The sequence below is a fragment of the Malania oleifera genome, chromosome 3 (genome assembly GCF_029873635.1).
Source record: "Malania oleifera isolate guangnan ecotype guangnan chromosome 3, ASM2987363v1, whole genome shotgun sequence".
NCBI classification, from domain to species: Eukaryota; Viridiplantae; Streptophyta; class Magnoliopsida; order Santalales; family Ximeniaceae; genus Malania; species Malania oleifera.
Genome location: NC_080419.1, coordinates 4,668,181 through 4,683,126, shown reverse-complemented (window position 1 = coordinate 4,683,126; position 14,946 = coordinate 4,668,181). Strand labels below are relative to the sequence as shown.

Here is a 14,946-nt window from a genome sequence, read left to right as displayed (position 1 = left end):
AGTCTAACTTAATGTTGGAAGCTGCTTGCAAGATTTGAGACATGCCTAGCGTACATAGCCCCCATGTTCTCATGTCATGCCAAAACCCATCATACGTTGACATCATTTGCCTGTTGAAGTTTCACATTCTCTTTTAAGATTTTGCTGACTAACATGACTTACCAGCCTTGGCTCGAGCATGTTAACAATTGGTGGGGCCTTTTAAGCTCATTTCTTTCATTGGTTGGACCAGCTTGTCTCTAGTTTCTACCCCTGGTTAAAGCTTAGGACTTCTACATTGGAAGGTCTTAGTTTGAACCGCAAAAGGGATGGAGGTATGGGATTTGAGATGAGCGATTTCCCATTGTGGAGATGAGCGATTTCCCATTGTGTAGCCCAGGCCCAGTGTGGGTCTCCAATTGACCAAAAAAGGGAGAGTTGTAGCAAGACTAGGAGAGTGCCCACTGCCCTCAGCATATTCTTATCCATAGTTAAATGGTTTTTAACTTCTCTTGGTTATTATTATTATTATTTTTTTCTGAAAGAATTGGTAAGGAAGGGTATTCTTGCTCAATTAATTAAGCATATGTGTGGTCTATCTCTTAAATTTGAATCATGCAGGTGAAGAAGATAGGAATGTAGAGATAAAATTGAGGACATTTGGCTTAGAGCAAGACAAGAAAGCTGTTTTTGTTGTGGTCAATGCCTGCTCTAGCAAGGATTACACAAATAATATAGTTGGGGTATGCTTTGTTGGTCAGGATGTCACTGGGCAGAAAGTGGTGATGGACAAATTCATCCACATTCAGGGTGATTACAAGGCCATAGTACACAGTCCAAATCCTTTGATTCCTCCTATATTTGCATCGGATGAGAATATGTGTTGCTCTGAGTGGAACACTGCCATGGAAAAGCTCACTGGGTGGGCCAGAGGGGATGTCCTTGGAAAGATGTTGGTTGGGGAGGTTTTTGGAAGTTGCTGTCGGCTCAAAGGCCCAGATGTTTTGACAAATTTTATGATTGTTTTGCATAATGCAATTGGGGGGCAAGACACAGAAAAGTTTCCCTTTTCTTTTTTCCACCGGAATGGGAAGTTTGTGCAAGCTCTCTTGACGGCAAATAAAAGAGTTGACATGGATGGCCAGATTACTGGGGCCTTCTGCTTCCTGCAGATTGCAAGTCCTGAATTGCAGCAAGCTTTGAAAGTCCAAAGGCAGCAGGAGAAGAAATGCTTTGCAAGGATGAAAGAGTTAGCTTATATTTGTCAGGAAATAAAGAACCCCTTAAGTGGTATACGCTTTACCAACTCACTTTTGGAGGCTACGGATTTATCTGAAGATCAAAAGCAGTTTCTCGAGACAAGTGCGGCTTGTGAGAAGCAGATGTCAATGATTATAAGGGATGTTGATGCAGACAGCATTGAAGATGGGTAAGTTGCTCCCAATTTATTGTAATCTCTTGCAATTTAATATTTAAGAAGATAAGATGCATTAAGCTGTGTTTTTGTGCTTGGATAGTGTATTTATTTATCCATTTACAAGGGCAGTTTTAAGTTGTTCCCGCTTCTGTGTTAAGTTATATGAAAAAAATTCTGTGTCATGCTCGAGGAAATGTGAATGCGACACAAGTTTTGTTCCTTCAGTTTGTTCTTGTAGTGACATCTCTTGATTTAGTCAAGTGATATCATCATCATGCAGTACAACAAAGTAGTTATATTCATTAGAAAGTTAATTAAAAGATGAATGATAAACTTGAGAATGAAAATGTGTACTCTGTCTGAAAGATAACACATATTGGGAATTTCAACAGCTATCTCTAGCCAAAAACAGTGATTATGAAAACCTGATTTATAGATTTACTTCCATGTAACTTGGTTCATAACCATGTGTAGGGAAAGTAATAGTATATTACATAATACCTGTTTTATAGATTTACTTCCATGTAACTTGGTTCATAACCATGTGTAGGGAAAGTAATAGTATATTACATAACCACATAATTTATATTTTTCATTCTGAATCACAACCCATCTCATTTTAATTTAATTGACACCTTGCTTTCTATGCATTAAACAAAATGCATTTGAGCTGCCACATCTTGTTTCTTTTCATAAATATCGATACATCATATTGGCTCGTTCATTTTCTTCATGGGATCCGTTATTTGTTAATTTAAAAGCGAACAAGATATCTAGGATGGATGGGTTTCAAAATTTGTATTAAAAAATGTGTGTAGTTCTATTTTCTGTCTGAACTGCAAGAACTGCACTAAAAACTTATCCTGAATTTCCAACTTGGCTGCATGATGATGCTTAGAAAGCCATTTATCTAATGATGAGCACCTATTGCATTTATGAATATGCATGCTAGAGTTTGTGCGTCTGAATGCTGTGTGTGTTTGCCTGCATGGTTTTGTCTGCAATTAATCCGATGTTATGGCTTTCAACGAACAGTACTTTTATGTTCAAGGAGCTCTAAAAGTTTTAAGTGCTTGGTTATGCTAACATCCCATTGAGATCTTCAGCTTAATTAACAAGATGATTGAAGTTTTCACTATTGTCTTTTGATATTAGTTCACTGGAGCTTCAAAAAGGTGAATTCTTACTTGGGAGTGTCATAAATGCTGTTGTTAGCCAAGTAATGAAATTGCTGAGGGAGCGAGGTTTACAATTAATCCGGGATATTCCAGAGGAAATAAAGACACTGGCTGTTTATGGGGATCAAGTGAGAATTCAACAGGTCTTGGCTGGTTTTTTGTTGAATATGGTGCGCTGTGCTCCATCTCCTGAAGGCTGGGTAGAAATCCAAGTTAGACCAAAATTAAAGCAAATTGTTGAAGGAAGTATGACTGTGCATATTGAGTTCAGGTATGCTAGCCTCACTCTTATTTTTTTCCTTTTCTTAGTAACATTCTTTATTATATTGTTTGATGGTTGTTCTGATAAGAAAAAAAGCCTGTGTCATTAAACTGTGACATTATCTTCTTACTTCTTAAATGCCTTACTCAATGGTAAGGGTGTTCTATCCAAAAGGTCAAAGGTTCAAATCACTAGAACAACTTCTCCATATGTGGAGGGAAGATTGCGTGCATTATGCCCTCCCAGACCCCCGATGGTGTAGGATCCTTATGCATGGGTGTTAATATTTGTTTTTGTTCTTTATTCTTTTTTTATTGTTGCACTTTTGAGCTTTTAAAGAATCATTTCAGGTGCATGAATTTTTTATTTAAGGTTTTTCACATGAGCTGGGGAATTATTTTTGTCAGTTAATTCGTGCTTGAAATGCATTTAAAGTTGGCAATGATTTGGTGACATTAAATAGTCCATCAAGTCTTGACGTGCTAGTGATGTAGGACAAGAAGCTGGACCATGGATAAACTCTTGTTGGAAACTAATTCGGAAGAATTTGTTCAAGGGGTTGTTGGGTTTAGTTAATAATTTATAGTATGTTTAGCTTAATTAGTATAGGATTATTTGTATTTGGGGGCTTGTTGTAATATTTGTGTATTTTAGGGATGTCTTTGTAATTTCATCTATCTTTAGGATATATGTGTAATTTCTTGTATTATAGGATTTTTAAAAAAATAAAAAATAAATAGTATGTGAAATCCATGTAGGTGGTTTTTGATCAATATGAGAGTGCATCTCCTTCCCCGTCTCTTCTTCTTCCTACTTCATCTTCTTCCCCTTCCCTTCTCTCCTCAGTTTCTTCTAATTTCTCTCCTGACGGCCTAGGGAAGAAATTGCCGGGGATGGGGTTTTTTTTTTTTTTGTTTTCGGGGAGGGGGGGGGGGGGGAGTTTTGTTTTCTATTTTTAATGGCATGAGTAGTGTTGGAAACATTGGCTGGAAATTAGGGTTTGAATTCAAGGAGCACGACTTTAATTTGGCTGGCTGTTGCAGGTGGTGTTTTTTTTTTTTGAACTGAAATTTCAGAGTGGAGAACAAGAAAATCAGAATCGGGAACAGGAACAGAAAATCAGTATCAAAGAGATATATAAGTGAGGGAGACAGGCACAGCAGAACAGAATAAGAGAATTGAGAGGGAGAAAGAGAGAGAAGAAGAAAAGAATGAAGAAAGAAAGGAGAAGAAAAGAAAGGCAAGGCAGGGACAGAACAGAGGAAAGAGAGAGTGCAGTCAGGAAGCAGAACAGATAAAGGGAAATTGAGAGAGAACAGGAACAGTGTAGGATAAGGGAGACTAGGCAGAACAGAACATAGAAGAGAAGGGTGGAGGAAGAAAGAAGAGAAACCTGAAAAACAGTGATGGGGGAGGGGGATTGAAAATGGAAGAATGGTGTGATCATGATTGGGCTCTGATACCAAATGATGCAGAACAGCATTCAGGGTCTGCTGCCAAGGGAGAACTTAGAAGAAACTGAGGAGAGAAGGGGAAGGGAAGAAGAAGAAGACAAAGAAGAATGGAGGGGAAAGGAGATGCACTTGGGGGGGAAAGAACATACTTTCACTTCAATTCAAATTCATCAAAAAGCACCTCCTACATGGCTTTCACACACTATTTATGAGAAAGCCTACATAAAATTACTCATATACCCCTATAGATACTATGAGATTATCCCTTTCTAAAATCTTAAGCTATTATGTTGTGGGCCAACAATGTATATCAAGATTTAACAATTTCTTGCATGTACAACCCGATAGCACGCGGAGGGATAAACAAATGATATATAACACCCATTACAGGGTATTCAATAATTTTTAAACACCTCATAATAAATGCAGGCAACAAGACTAGAACCCAAGACCTTTTGGTAATCAACTCTAATACCATGTTATATTTTACCAACAACAGCAAACCAAGCCTTCAGTCTCACTAGGTGAGGTCAGCTACATGAATCTTTTTCTGCCAATTTACACGATTAGGGGCAATTTACTTCAATGAATTTAGGGATCTTAAATCCTTACTATCTCATCCCAAGTTATTTTAGGCCTACCTTTACTCCTTACACTGTCCCTCACAGTAACTAATTCACTCTTCTTCATTGGTGCACTATTTGGCCTACGTTGTAGGTGCTCAAATTATCTAAGCTCACCCTTATCTTGTCTTCTATAGGAGTTAAGCGTAAGTTACTGTGAACATATTCATTCCTTAATTTTTCTTTTAACATTATACCACTCATTTAACTTAGCATTCTCATCTTGACAACCTTTAATTTTTTGGATATATTGTTTCTTAATCACCCAACATTCTAATCCTATAGCATAGCTGGCCTTACAACCATCCTATGGAATTCTTTTTTAATTTTAAGGGTATTCTTCTATTAAGATTTGATTAAAAATGAATGACCTAACTTGAAGATAGGTCTCGCCCTCTATACAAATTTAAATACATTCTAATGAAAATAATACCCTTGCTAACTCTCACTAATTAACATACTAACACGCCTAATAATAATAATACTAAAAGACATATATAACCTCTTAACACTTCTGCTCAAGCTGGAGCATAAATTTTATAAGCTCCTAGCTTTTTACAAATGAATTTAACATGAGCACCCCCCAACGATTCGGTAAACAAATGAGCAAGCTGCATGTCCGACTTTGTATAAGCGGTTGTAATGAGCTTCTGCACAAGTTTCTCCCAAACAAAGTGACAGTCATCTTCAATGTGCTTTGTCTGCTATGACAGATCGGGTTGGTGACAATATGTAAAGTAGCTTGATTATCACACATCAACTTCATAGACTGAGAATGCGAAAAACCCAATTCTTCCAACATGTTCTTCAACTAGACAATTTCATAGGTAGTGTGAGCTATAGCTCTATATTCTGATTCAACACTTGACCGCGACACCACAATTTGTATCTTACTTTTCCAAGAAACGAAATTACCACCAACTAAGATAAAGTACCTAGTGGTTGATCTCCGATTGGATGGTGGTCCAACCCAATATGCATCTGTATATCCATGGATATAAGTGTGACCTTGATCACGATATAAAAGACCTCTCCCAGGTGCACCTTTGAGATATCTCAAGATGCAAATTACTGCATCCCAATGACTTGTCCTCGAAGAATCTAGAAATTGACTCACAACACTTGTTGCAAATGATATGTCCAGCTGAGTAACTGTGAGATAATTCAACTTTCCAACAAGACTCTGGTATTGTCTAGGATTAGGTAGCAAATCACCCATATCCGAGATTAACTAGTTGCTAGGATCCATGGGTGTATCAATCAGTTTTGATCCCAACAAGCTAGTTTCATCTAACAGATCAAGAACATACTTCCTTTGTGACACAACAGTTGCGGTATAAGATCTCGATACTTCTATACCCAAGAAGTATTTCAATGGTCCCAAATATTTGTTCTAAAACTTAGTCTGTAGAAAAAGTTTGAGACTCTGAATACCTTTATTGTCATCACCTGTAATAACAATATCATCCATATAAACAACAAGAAAGATCCTACCCGATGAAGTATGACGATAAAGCACAGAATGATCCACAACACACCGTCAAAGACCAAACTCAAGTACTATAGAACTGAAATGACCAACCATGCTCTAGGAGACTATTTGAAACCGTATAAAGCCTTCTTGAGCCCACACACTAAGCCTGACTTCCCTTAAGAAACAAACCCAGGTGTTTGCTCCATATAAACCTCCTCCTCAAGGTCACCATACAAGAAGGCATTTTTCACATCAAACTGATGCAAAGGCTAGTGAAAAGTTTTAGCCCAGGAGATGAACACACATACTGATGTAAGTTTGGCAACCGGAGAAAAAGTATCAGAATAATCTAGTCCATACACGTGAGTGTATCCCTTAGCAACAAGATGGGCCTTTAGATGAGTCACAAAACTATCAGGGTTGATTTTCACAGTGTAAACCTAGCGACAACCAACCACAAACTTGTCAAGAGGAAGAGGTACCAAGTCCCAAGTACCATTGTCATGTAAAGCATTCATCTCTTCAACCTTAGCATCCTTCCACCTTGAATGGGCTAAGGCTTTTCAAATAGATTTAGGAAGGGTAGTAGGTGATAGAGTAGTGACAAAACAATAATGGAGGGTGATAAGGAATCATAAGAAACATATTTGGAAATGGCGTGTTGAGTACATGTGCGTTTACCTTTCCAAACAACAATAAGATGATTAACATTATGGGAAGTATGATCATTAGACGAGGAAACCAAAGGCGTGGTAGTAGAACTTAGAGGGGACTCTCTTCCTTGGAGCTGCTGTCGTGAATACACTTGCAAATTAGGATGATCAAGGCAATGAGAAGGACTCGAACTACATGGAGACTCATATGGTTGGTTGAGCAAGGACAGCAACGTAGAATCTAGAAGATTAGGCAAATGAAGAGACTCATTAAGCTCAGAAGCGCTTAGTGACTGGCTTTAGTAAGGTGTAGACTCAAAGAAGGTAACATCAACAAAAATAAAGAAGCAATGCAGCACAGGATTGTAGCAACGATAACTCTTTTGAGTATATGAGTAGCCCAGAAACACACATTTTATAGCACGAGGATCTAACTTATCCACCTCAGGAGTTAGTTGATGAACAAAGGACACACACCCAAATATACGAGGAGGAAGAGAAAATAAAGGTGAATTAGGAAAGAGAATGGAGCAGGAAATTTTACCACTAAGAATAGAGGATGGCATTTTGTTGATCAGATAATAAGCAGTAAGTACAACATCACTCCAAACACTTCAGTTACTTGCATTTGATAAAGTAAGTGGGAGTGATTTCAAGAAGATGTCTATTTTTTTGCTTTGCAACCCCATCTTGTTAAGGAGTGTGGGCACATCATGATTGATGAATAATACCAAAATGAGTTATGTAAGTAGTGAATTGTGCATTGAAAGACTCTTTAGCATTATCACTTCGAAGTATTCGAACGGGCAAACCAAATTGAGTCTTCATTTCAGAATAAAAGGCACAAAATACATGAAATAACTCAAAAAGATCTTTTATTAAATATAACCAAGTCATTCTTGAATAATCATCCACAAAAGTTACAAAGTACTAGAAACCCAACTTGGACATGACCCTACTAGGATCCTAGACATTTGAATGAACTAACATAAAAGGGTTTGCAGCCTGTTTATTAAACGGGAAGCAAAAGAAACACGATGGTGCTTTCCCAATTGACAAGACTTACAATTGAGACATGACACATAACTCAAACTAGGAACAAGACATTTTAACTTTTCCAATGAAGGATGACCCAAGCGACAATGAATTTTGAAAGGTGTGGCAGTAGTAGTGCAGAAAATAGAAGGAGATGGTGACTCAAAGTGATAAAAGTCCACCAGCTTCGCGCCCTTCACCAATCATCTTCCTTGTCTTCAAATCTTGAATAACCATAGAATCAAGGAAGAATGTCACTGAACAATTCATGGATTTAGTAATTTTGTTAACAGACATAAGATTGAAAGGAAATTTGGGAATATATAAAATCGAAGGAAGAGAAATAGAAGAAGTGGGATTTACAGTCCCAATTGCCTTGATTGCAATAGTGGATCCATCAACAAGAGTAACACAAGGTAAATTTGGAGGATATTGAAGAGTGGAGAAAAAGCTAGGTATACTTGTGACATGATTAGTGGCAGCGGAGTCTATGATCCAAGGACTAGGACGAGAAGTACTAGATGACAGACATACTGTGTGATTACCTGTTTGGGCAAGAGAATCTTGTTGTGACGCTTGATACCGCTGGAACTCGGAATACTCTTCCTTTGACATAGAGATAGTATGTTGCCCCCTACTCGACCCCAAAGGTGAGGAGTCGGTGGTGGCTACATTGGATTGGCTGCCCCCAAAGGTGTGACGTCAGTGGTGGCTGCAACACGTGAAGGTTTGCTATGAAGATCCCAACACTGCTTAATAGTATGATTATTCCATCCACGATGAGTGCACTTTCGAGGATTACCTCTGACTCGTTTGTCTCTACCACTGTGACTACTTGAACCGCCGCAATAACTTTTGCGGTTGTTTGGTAGAGAACTAGAATCACTCTGCATAGCAAAGGCTGTCCTCTCAAAACCTAATGCAAGAGCAAGAGAATGCATGCTAAAGGAAGCACGAAGGGCACAAGAATAAACATCAGCAAATGATGACAGCTCGGCACTACTGAGTATTTGGGACTGAACTGCCTCAAACTCAGGTCTCAAGCCTGCTAGAACATGAAAAACTGTCATTTGCTTCCTCTGCTTCTGCATCCCACGAATGTCCGCAGTTATAGGTTGCACAACGTTAAGCTCCTCATGAATACGTTTCATCTCTCCAAAATAATTTGCAATGCTCGTCTCCTTGTTGTAGCTGAAAGTACTCCTAGGATAAATCATACATATGTGTAATGTTACTAGAGTATAGAAGTTTGACATAATCCCAAATCTCCTTGCATGTATCTAGATGCATACACATTCGTGCAATCTGTGGCTCCATCGACTTCCATAAAAGGGAAACAATCGAGGCATATTCCTGAACCCATGCATCTTTTCTCTTCTCATCAAAAGAATTAGATTGGAGCAAGTAGCCAGATTTCTCTAATCCTGCTAAATAAATCCGAATAGCTTTAAACCATTGAACATTGTTCTTTCCATCTGAATTTTGAGTTGTTATTTTCGGTAGCGATGTAGGAAACAAATTTTTGGGATTCATAGATTCCATCCCAACACTCACAAATAAGCAATCACACGAAAAACAAGAAGAACAATCAAAACTAATCGGGACAATCACAAACTATGTAAAGCACTGACACAACAACAGACAAGGTGAACAACGCACCGATGGATATAGTGCTGCCGCAGCACTCACAAGTCAGCAATCACACCAAAAACAAGAAGAACAATCAATAATCGGAACAATCACAAACCATGTGACGCACCTTTGCAACCACGGATGAGGTGAAATGTGAACTCACCGATGGATATAGCACCGTCACAGCCTCACAACTGAACATATGAACGCTGCCACGGTTCCAAATAACTCACTAAGAAACCTTCACAAACCCTGAACAGAAATTAATAGAATACCATGAGTGCATGGTTGCTAAAGGATGAATTTTTGAGGAAAAAACTGGCCTAACAGCTTGATAACATAGTCTAAAGAAGGAAACAGAGCATGGAAGAAGAAAAAAAGGAAAAAAATGGCCATAATTTCACTCATGCTCCGGCGGGTGGTGGCGCGTGGAGTTCCCTCTAGCAATGGGGTTTTGTGGGGTGGGTCGTTGGTTTGGGGGGGGGGGGGGGGGGCGGGATTTGATTTTGGGCATATGGTTGGTTTTGTGATTTAGTATGGGATGGAGGTGGATTAGGGAAGAACAACTATGGGAATGGTGTTTTCTGGCGACGACTGAGGGAAATAGGGTTTAGATAGGATCATGGTTTGATACCATGTTAAGATTTGATTAAAAATGAATAACCTGACTTGAAGATAGGTCTCTCCCTCTATTTATAAAACAAATTTAAATACATTCTAATGACAATAATACCCTTACTAACTCTCACTAATTAACATACTAACACAATAACAATAATACTAAAAGACATATATAACCTCTAACATCTACAATCACACGGGACGCTCAAAGTACTTCTCCATTTTATCTAGTTTGCTTGAACTTTATGCATTACATCTTCAATTTATCCTTCAACTTGCATAATAGATCTAAGGTATCCAAATCTACTAGAGCTATTGATTTCTTCACCATCAAGTTTAACCTTTTCTTCTATATTTTTCGTACTATGACTGAAATTATATTTCATATATTCTGTTTTATTCCTACTTACCCTAAAGCTCTAGATTCTGAAGCTTCTCTCCATAATTCTAACTTATGTTTTACTCCACACCTAATCTCATCAATCAAGACAATATCATCTGCAAACAACATACACCATAGAATCTCATTTTGGATACTCTTAGTTAGTTCATCCATCACTAAAGTAAAAAGATAAGAGCTCAAAGCAGATCCTTCATATACACTTATTGTGATTGGAAATTCCCTTGTCTCTTCACCTTGTAGTCCTAACGCTAGTCATTACTTGCGAATATCCTTAATGACATCAGTATCCCTACTACATACACCCATTTTTTCTAAAGCCCACCATAGAACTACTATAGGTACCCTATCACAGGCTTTCTCTAAGTCGATAAATACCATATGTAAGTCTCTCTTCTTTTCCCTAATCTTTTCCTATTAATCTTCTTAAAAGATATATAGCCTTTGTAGTGGATGTCCTAGGCATAAAATCAAAATTGATTTTTAAGACCTTCGTATCTAACCTTAATATTTGTTCAACTACCCTTTCCCATAGTTTTATTGTAGACTCATAAGTTTAATTCCACGATGGTTATTACAATTTTGAATATCTCCTTTATTTTTTTAGATAAGTATGAAAGTGCTTTTCCTCCATTTATCTGATATTTTCTTAGTTTACTTGTGTTAAATAAATTAGTTCACCTTATAATTTTGTTATCATCTAGGCATTTCCAAATTTCAATTGGGATGCTATTCGGTCCTATAGTTTTTCTATTTTTCATCTTTTTTTTAATGCAAACTTAACTTCATTAACTCTAACTTACTAAAGTAACTCCGTCATTTTTTTTTTTTTGACTTCTTACTTAACCAAGACAATATCATCCTCACTTTTTGTACATTTTACATTACTTAAGTCCTTACTCTTTCTTTCTCTTGGTCTACCAAGTTTAAATATATATCTTTTCCCTTCTTTTGTATCTAATCTAGCATATAAATTATTAAGCTTCACTGATAACCTTTTTTTGCATCTTATCTCACTTATTTATACTTTTCAAAGTTTTCCATGTTTCTACATTTTTGCCATTTTTATACCAAATTCTTTTTATCTTTACAGCTTTTTGAACATCTTAATCCCACCACCAACTTTGTTTGCTACATGAGAATCATCCTCTTGATTCACATAAAATTTCTTTTGTCATTTTTTTAATATAGCTAGCTATCTCACTCTTAAGAATTCTTTTGTCTACACCATCCTTTATTGGCCAATCACCATTTTTGATCATTTTATCTTTAAATTTTATTATATTTTCTCCCTTTAGGTTCCACCACCTAGTTCTCTTGTACAAATTTATATTATCCTTTCTCTTCCTTTTTAATACATATGTTTAACACTAAAGCTCTATGAGTTAAGCTTTCACCTAGGATAATTTTACAATCCTTAAATGATAAATAATCTACGCTCCTAGTCAAGAAAAAAAATTATTTGACTTTTAATTTGTCCACTTTTGAAGGTTATTAAGGATCGTTTGAAACCACTTATGCAGAAGTACTTTTCAGAAATGATGTTGAATTTAATAAGTGCTGAACTAGAAAAGTTTTGAATTAGAAAAGTAATGAAAGTTATAAGTGGTGTTTGGTTGTGTTTAAAATAAGTGGTATTTAGGCACTTTTATTATAGGGTACTATAAGATTATTTTAAAACATATTTTGAATTTCAAATAATTATATTTTTTAATTAACAATTTCATTAATAATTATTTTAATTAAAATTTTAAATATTTTCTATCAAAAATAATATAATATTATTTTTAATTAATAATAATATTGTTATTAATGTATATTTATAACATAGTACTATCATATTAAATTATGATGAAAATAATATTTTTAACTAAATTTAAATTTAAATTTATTTAATGTTAATTTAAATTAATAAATAATTCTTGTTTAATCCAAAATTGCATTATAATAACTAATATATATTTTTAAATATATTTTAAATAAACTATTAATATTTTTATATTTAAAAATTTAAATGATAATTATGTTATTTTTATAATTAAAATTTAAAAATTTTCTATTAACTAAAATAATATAATATTATTTATTAATTAACAATAATCTTGTTATTAATATATATTTATAACATATGATTATCACATTAATGTATGTTAAAAATAGTATTAATAATTAAATTAAAAAATTTAATTTATTTAATATTAATCTAAATTTATAGATGGATTTTTTTTTTTATTCCAGAATTTAATTATATTTTATTAATAATTAATTGGTTATAATGCATACTAAAATAATATATGATTAATTTTTAATTAAAAATTTAATTAATAATTATTTTAACTACTTTTTTAATTGATATTTAAATATTTTTATTAAGTAAAAAATAAAATATTATTTTTTGATTAATAATAATCATGTTCTTAATATATATTTATAACATATGATTATCATATTAATTTATGTTAAAATAATATTATTAATTAAATTAGTAATTTTAATTTTAAATATTAATTTAAATTTATAGATGATTTTCCTTCTTTATTCCAAAATTTAATTATGTTTCATTAATAATTATATATTATAATGCATAATAAAATAATATATGATTATCTTGTAATGTTTTTTTAAATTACAAAATGGTCACTAAATTTTCTTATATTTACAAAATTGATCCTTATTATGAATAGTATGACTTATAAGTGGTAAAAAACTATCCTGGATTGTTTCTCAAAATTCACTTAAATAGTTCTCAAAAAAGTAGTTCTGGAAAAACACTTATTGCAAGAAGTGTTTGTTATAGTGCAAGCCAAACGCCACTTTTTTGTAAAAGTGCTTATTTTAAGTGGTAAGTGTTATAAGCACTTTTTCTTTTTAAGTGCTCCTAAATGGGAACTAAGTTTTCTTCTCTTTTTTTGAAGAAAGTATTCGTTGTAATAAAATCATATGACATGGCAGAGTCTAAGATTATATCACTAGACTCATTTTTATTTCCATATCCATACCCGCCATGTATCCTCTCATAATCTTATTATCCCCTTCCAATTTGTCTATTTAAATTTACTCCTATGAATATTTTCTTAGTTCTTGATATCCCTTGTATAATACTATCCATATCTTCCCAAAATTGTCTATTAAGGTTTGCTGCTAAGTCTGTTTGGGGAGCATAAGTACTAATTACATTTATCTCTTGGCCTAAGACGGTCTTGATTTTTATAATTCTATCCCCTACTCTTTTGACATCTACAACACTATCTTTTAAGTTTTTATCTACAATCATACATACCCCATTATTATGTTTTTCTTTTATAGTCAAAGTTTGAATCTTGAATTTTCAATCTCTGCCCACCTAGTTTTTTGAAGGCAGATTAGATTAATTTTCTAATCATGGTGTCCATTACTGGCCAACAATGTATATCAAGCTTTAATAGATACATGAAATTAAAAACTCACCCCTAAAATACACAAATATTACAACTAAGCCCCTAACCCAACAATCCCTCGACCCAATTCTTTTGAAGAAGTCTCCAACAAGGGTTTACCTATGGCCTGACTTCTTGTCATACATCCATTAGTTTTGGCATATAAGTTGGACAGAATACTAGTTTCTTTCTCTATTCTTATTTTTATTTGTTCCTTGCATCACCTATTAAATCTTTGTTTTAAATGACAGGAATGTTGACTACTAGAGGTTCAAGTAAAAGAAAGTTTAGAGATAAAAAAAATTGAAGATTGGTTTTAAATATGACTTGATCTTAGAAAGTTTAGAGATTAAAAAAATTCAAGATTGGTTTTAAATATGACTTGATCTTACTTTGAAACTTTTGTAGTCTATTCTATTTAAGTTTTCTCTTTATGTTAGTAAGTTCTTGATTTTTTTCTTCTTTAAATTTTCTTTGGGTTGTTGAGTAGGGTAATCTTGGGTTGTTTCATACTAGTTTGGTGTGAGCTGCACTTTCTGCCTGCTGATCTGCTTAAGCTCTCTTTATGTTAGTAGTTGTTGGGTTTTAATATGTGGCCTTTATTAGTAGTAGATTTTGTTTGACTAGTACCTGCTATTCAGTTGTTCTAGTCACAATAGACTTGGATTCTTCCTAGATGCTATTCATATCTACCTATCCCTTGGTTCACCGGAGAACGGGCAATAGTTTTGCTTTGCAGGATTGTGTGATGCAGCTCTAAGGTGGATGGGAGATATGTGTAAAAAATAAACTAAGGAATGAA

The 14,946-nt window shown here is 34.7% G+C and overlaps 1 protein-coding gene across 2 annotated transcripts in view; it reads left to right on the top strand.

Moving 5' to 3' along the window:
• LOC131151728 (phytochrome B-like) overlaps positions 1 to 14,946 on the top strand; it is a 44,984-nt gene that overhangs the window by 3,348 nt on the left and 26,690 nt on the right. For both annotated transcript variants that reach the window (XR_009135752.1, XM_058103120.1), the window contains exons 2-3: positions 601 to 1,408; positions 2,552 to 2,845. Coding sequence is in view for 1 of the 2 variants with exons in the window: in XM_058103120.1 (XP_057959103.1) it covers positions 601 to 1,408; positions 2,552 to 2,845 (1,102 nt within the window). In the remaining variant the exon portion in view is untranslated. The remainder of the gene's footprint in view (positions 1 to 600; positions 1,409 to 2,551; positions 2,846 to 14,946) is intronic.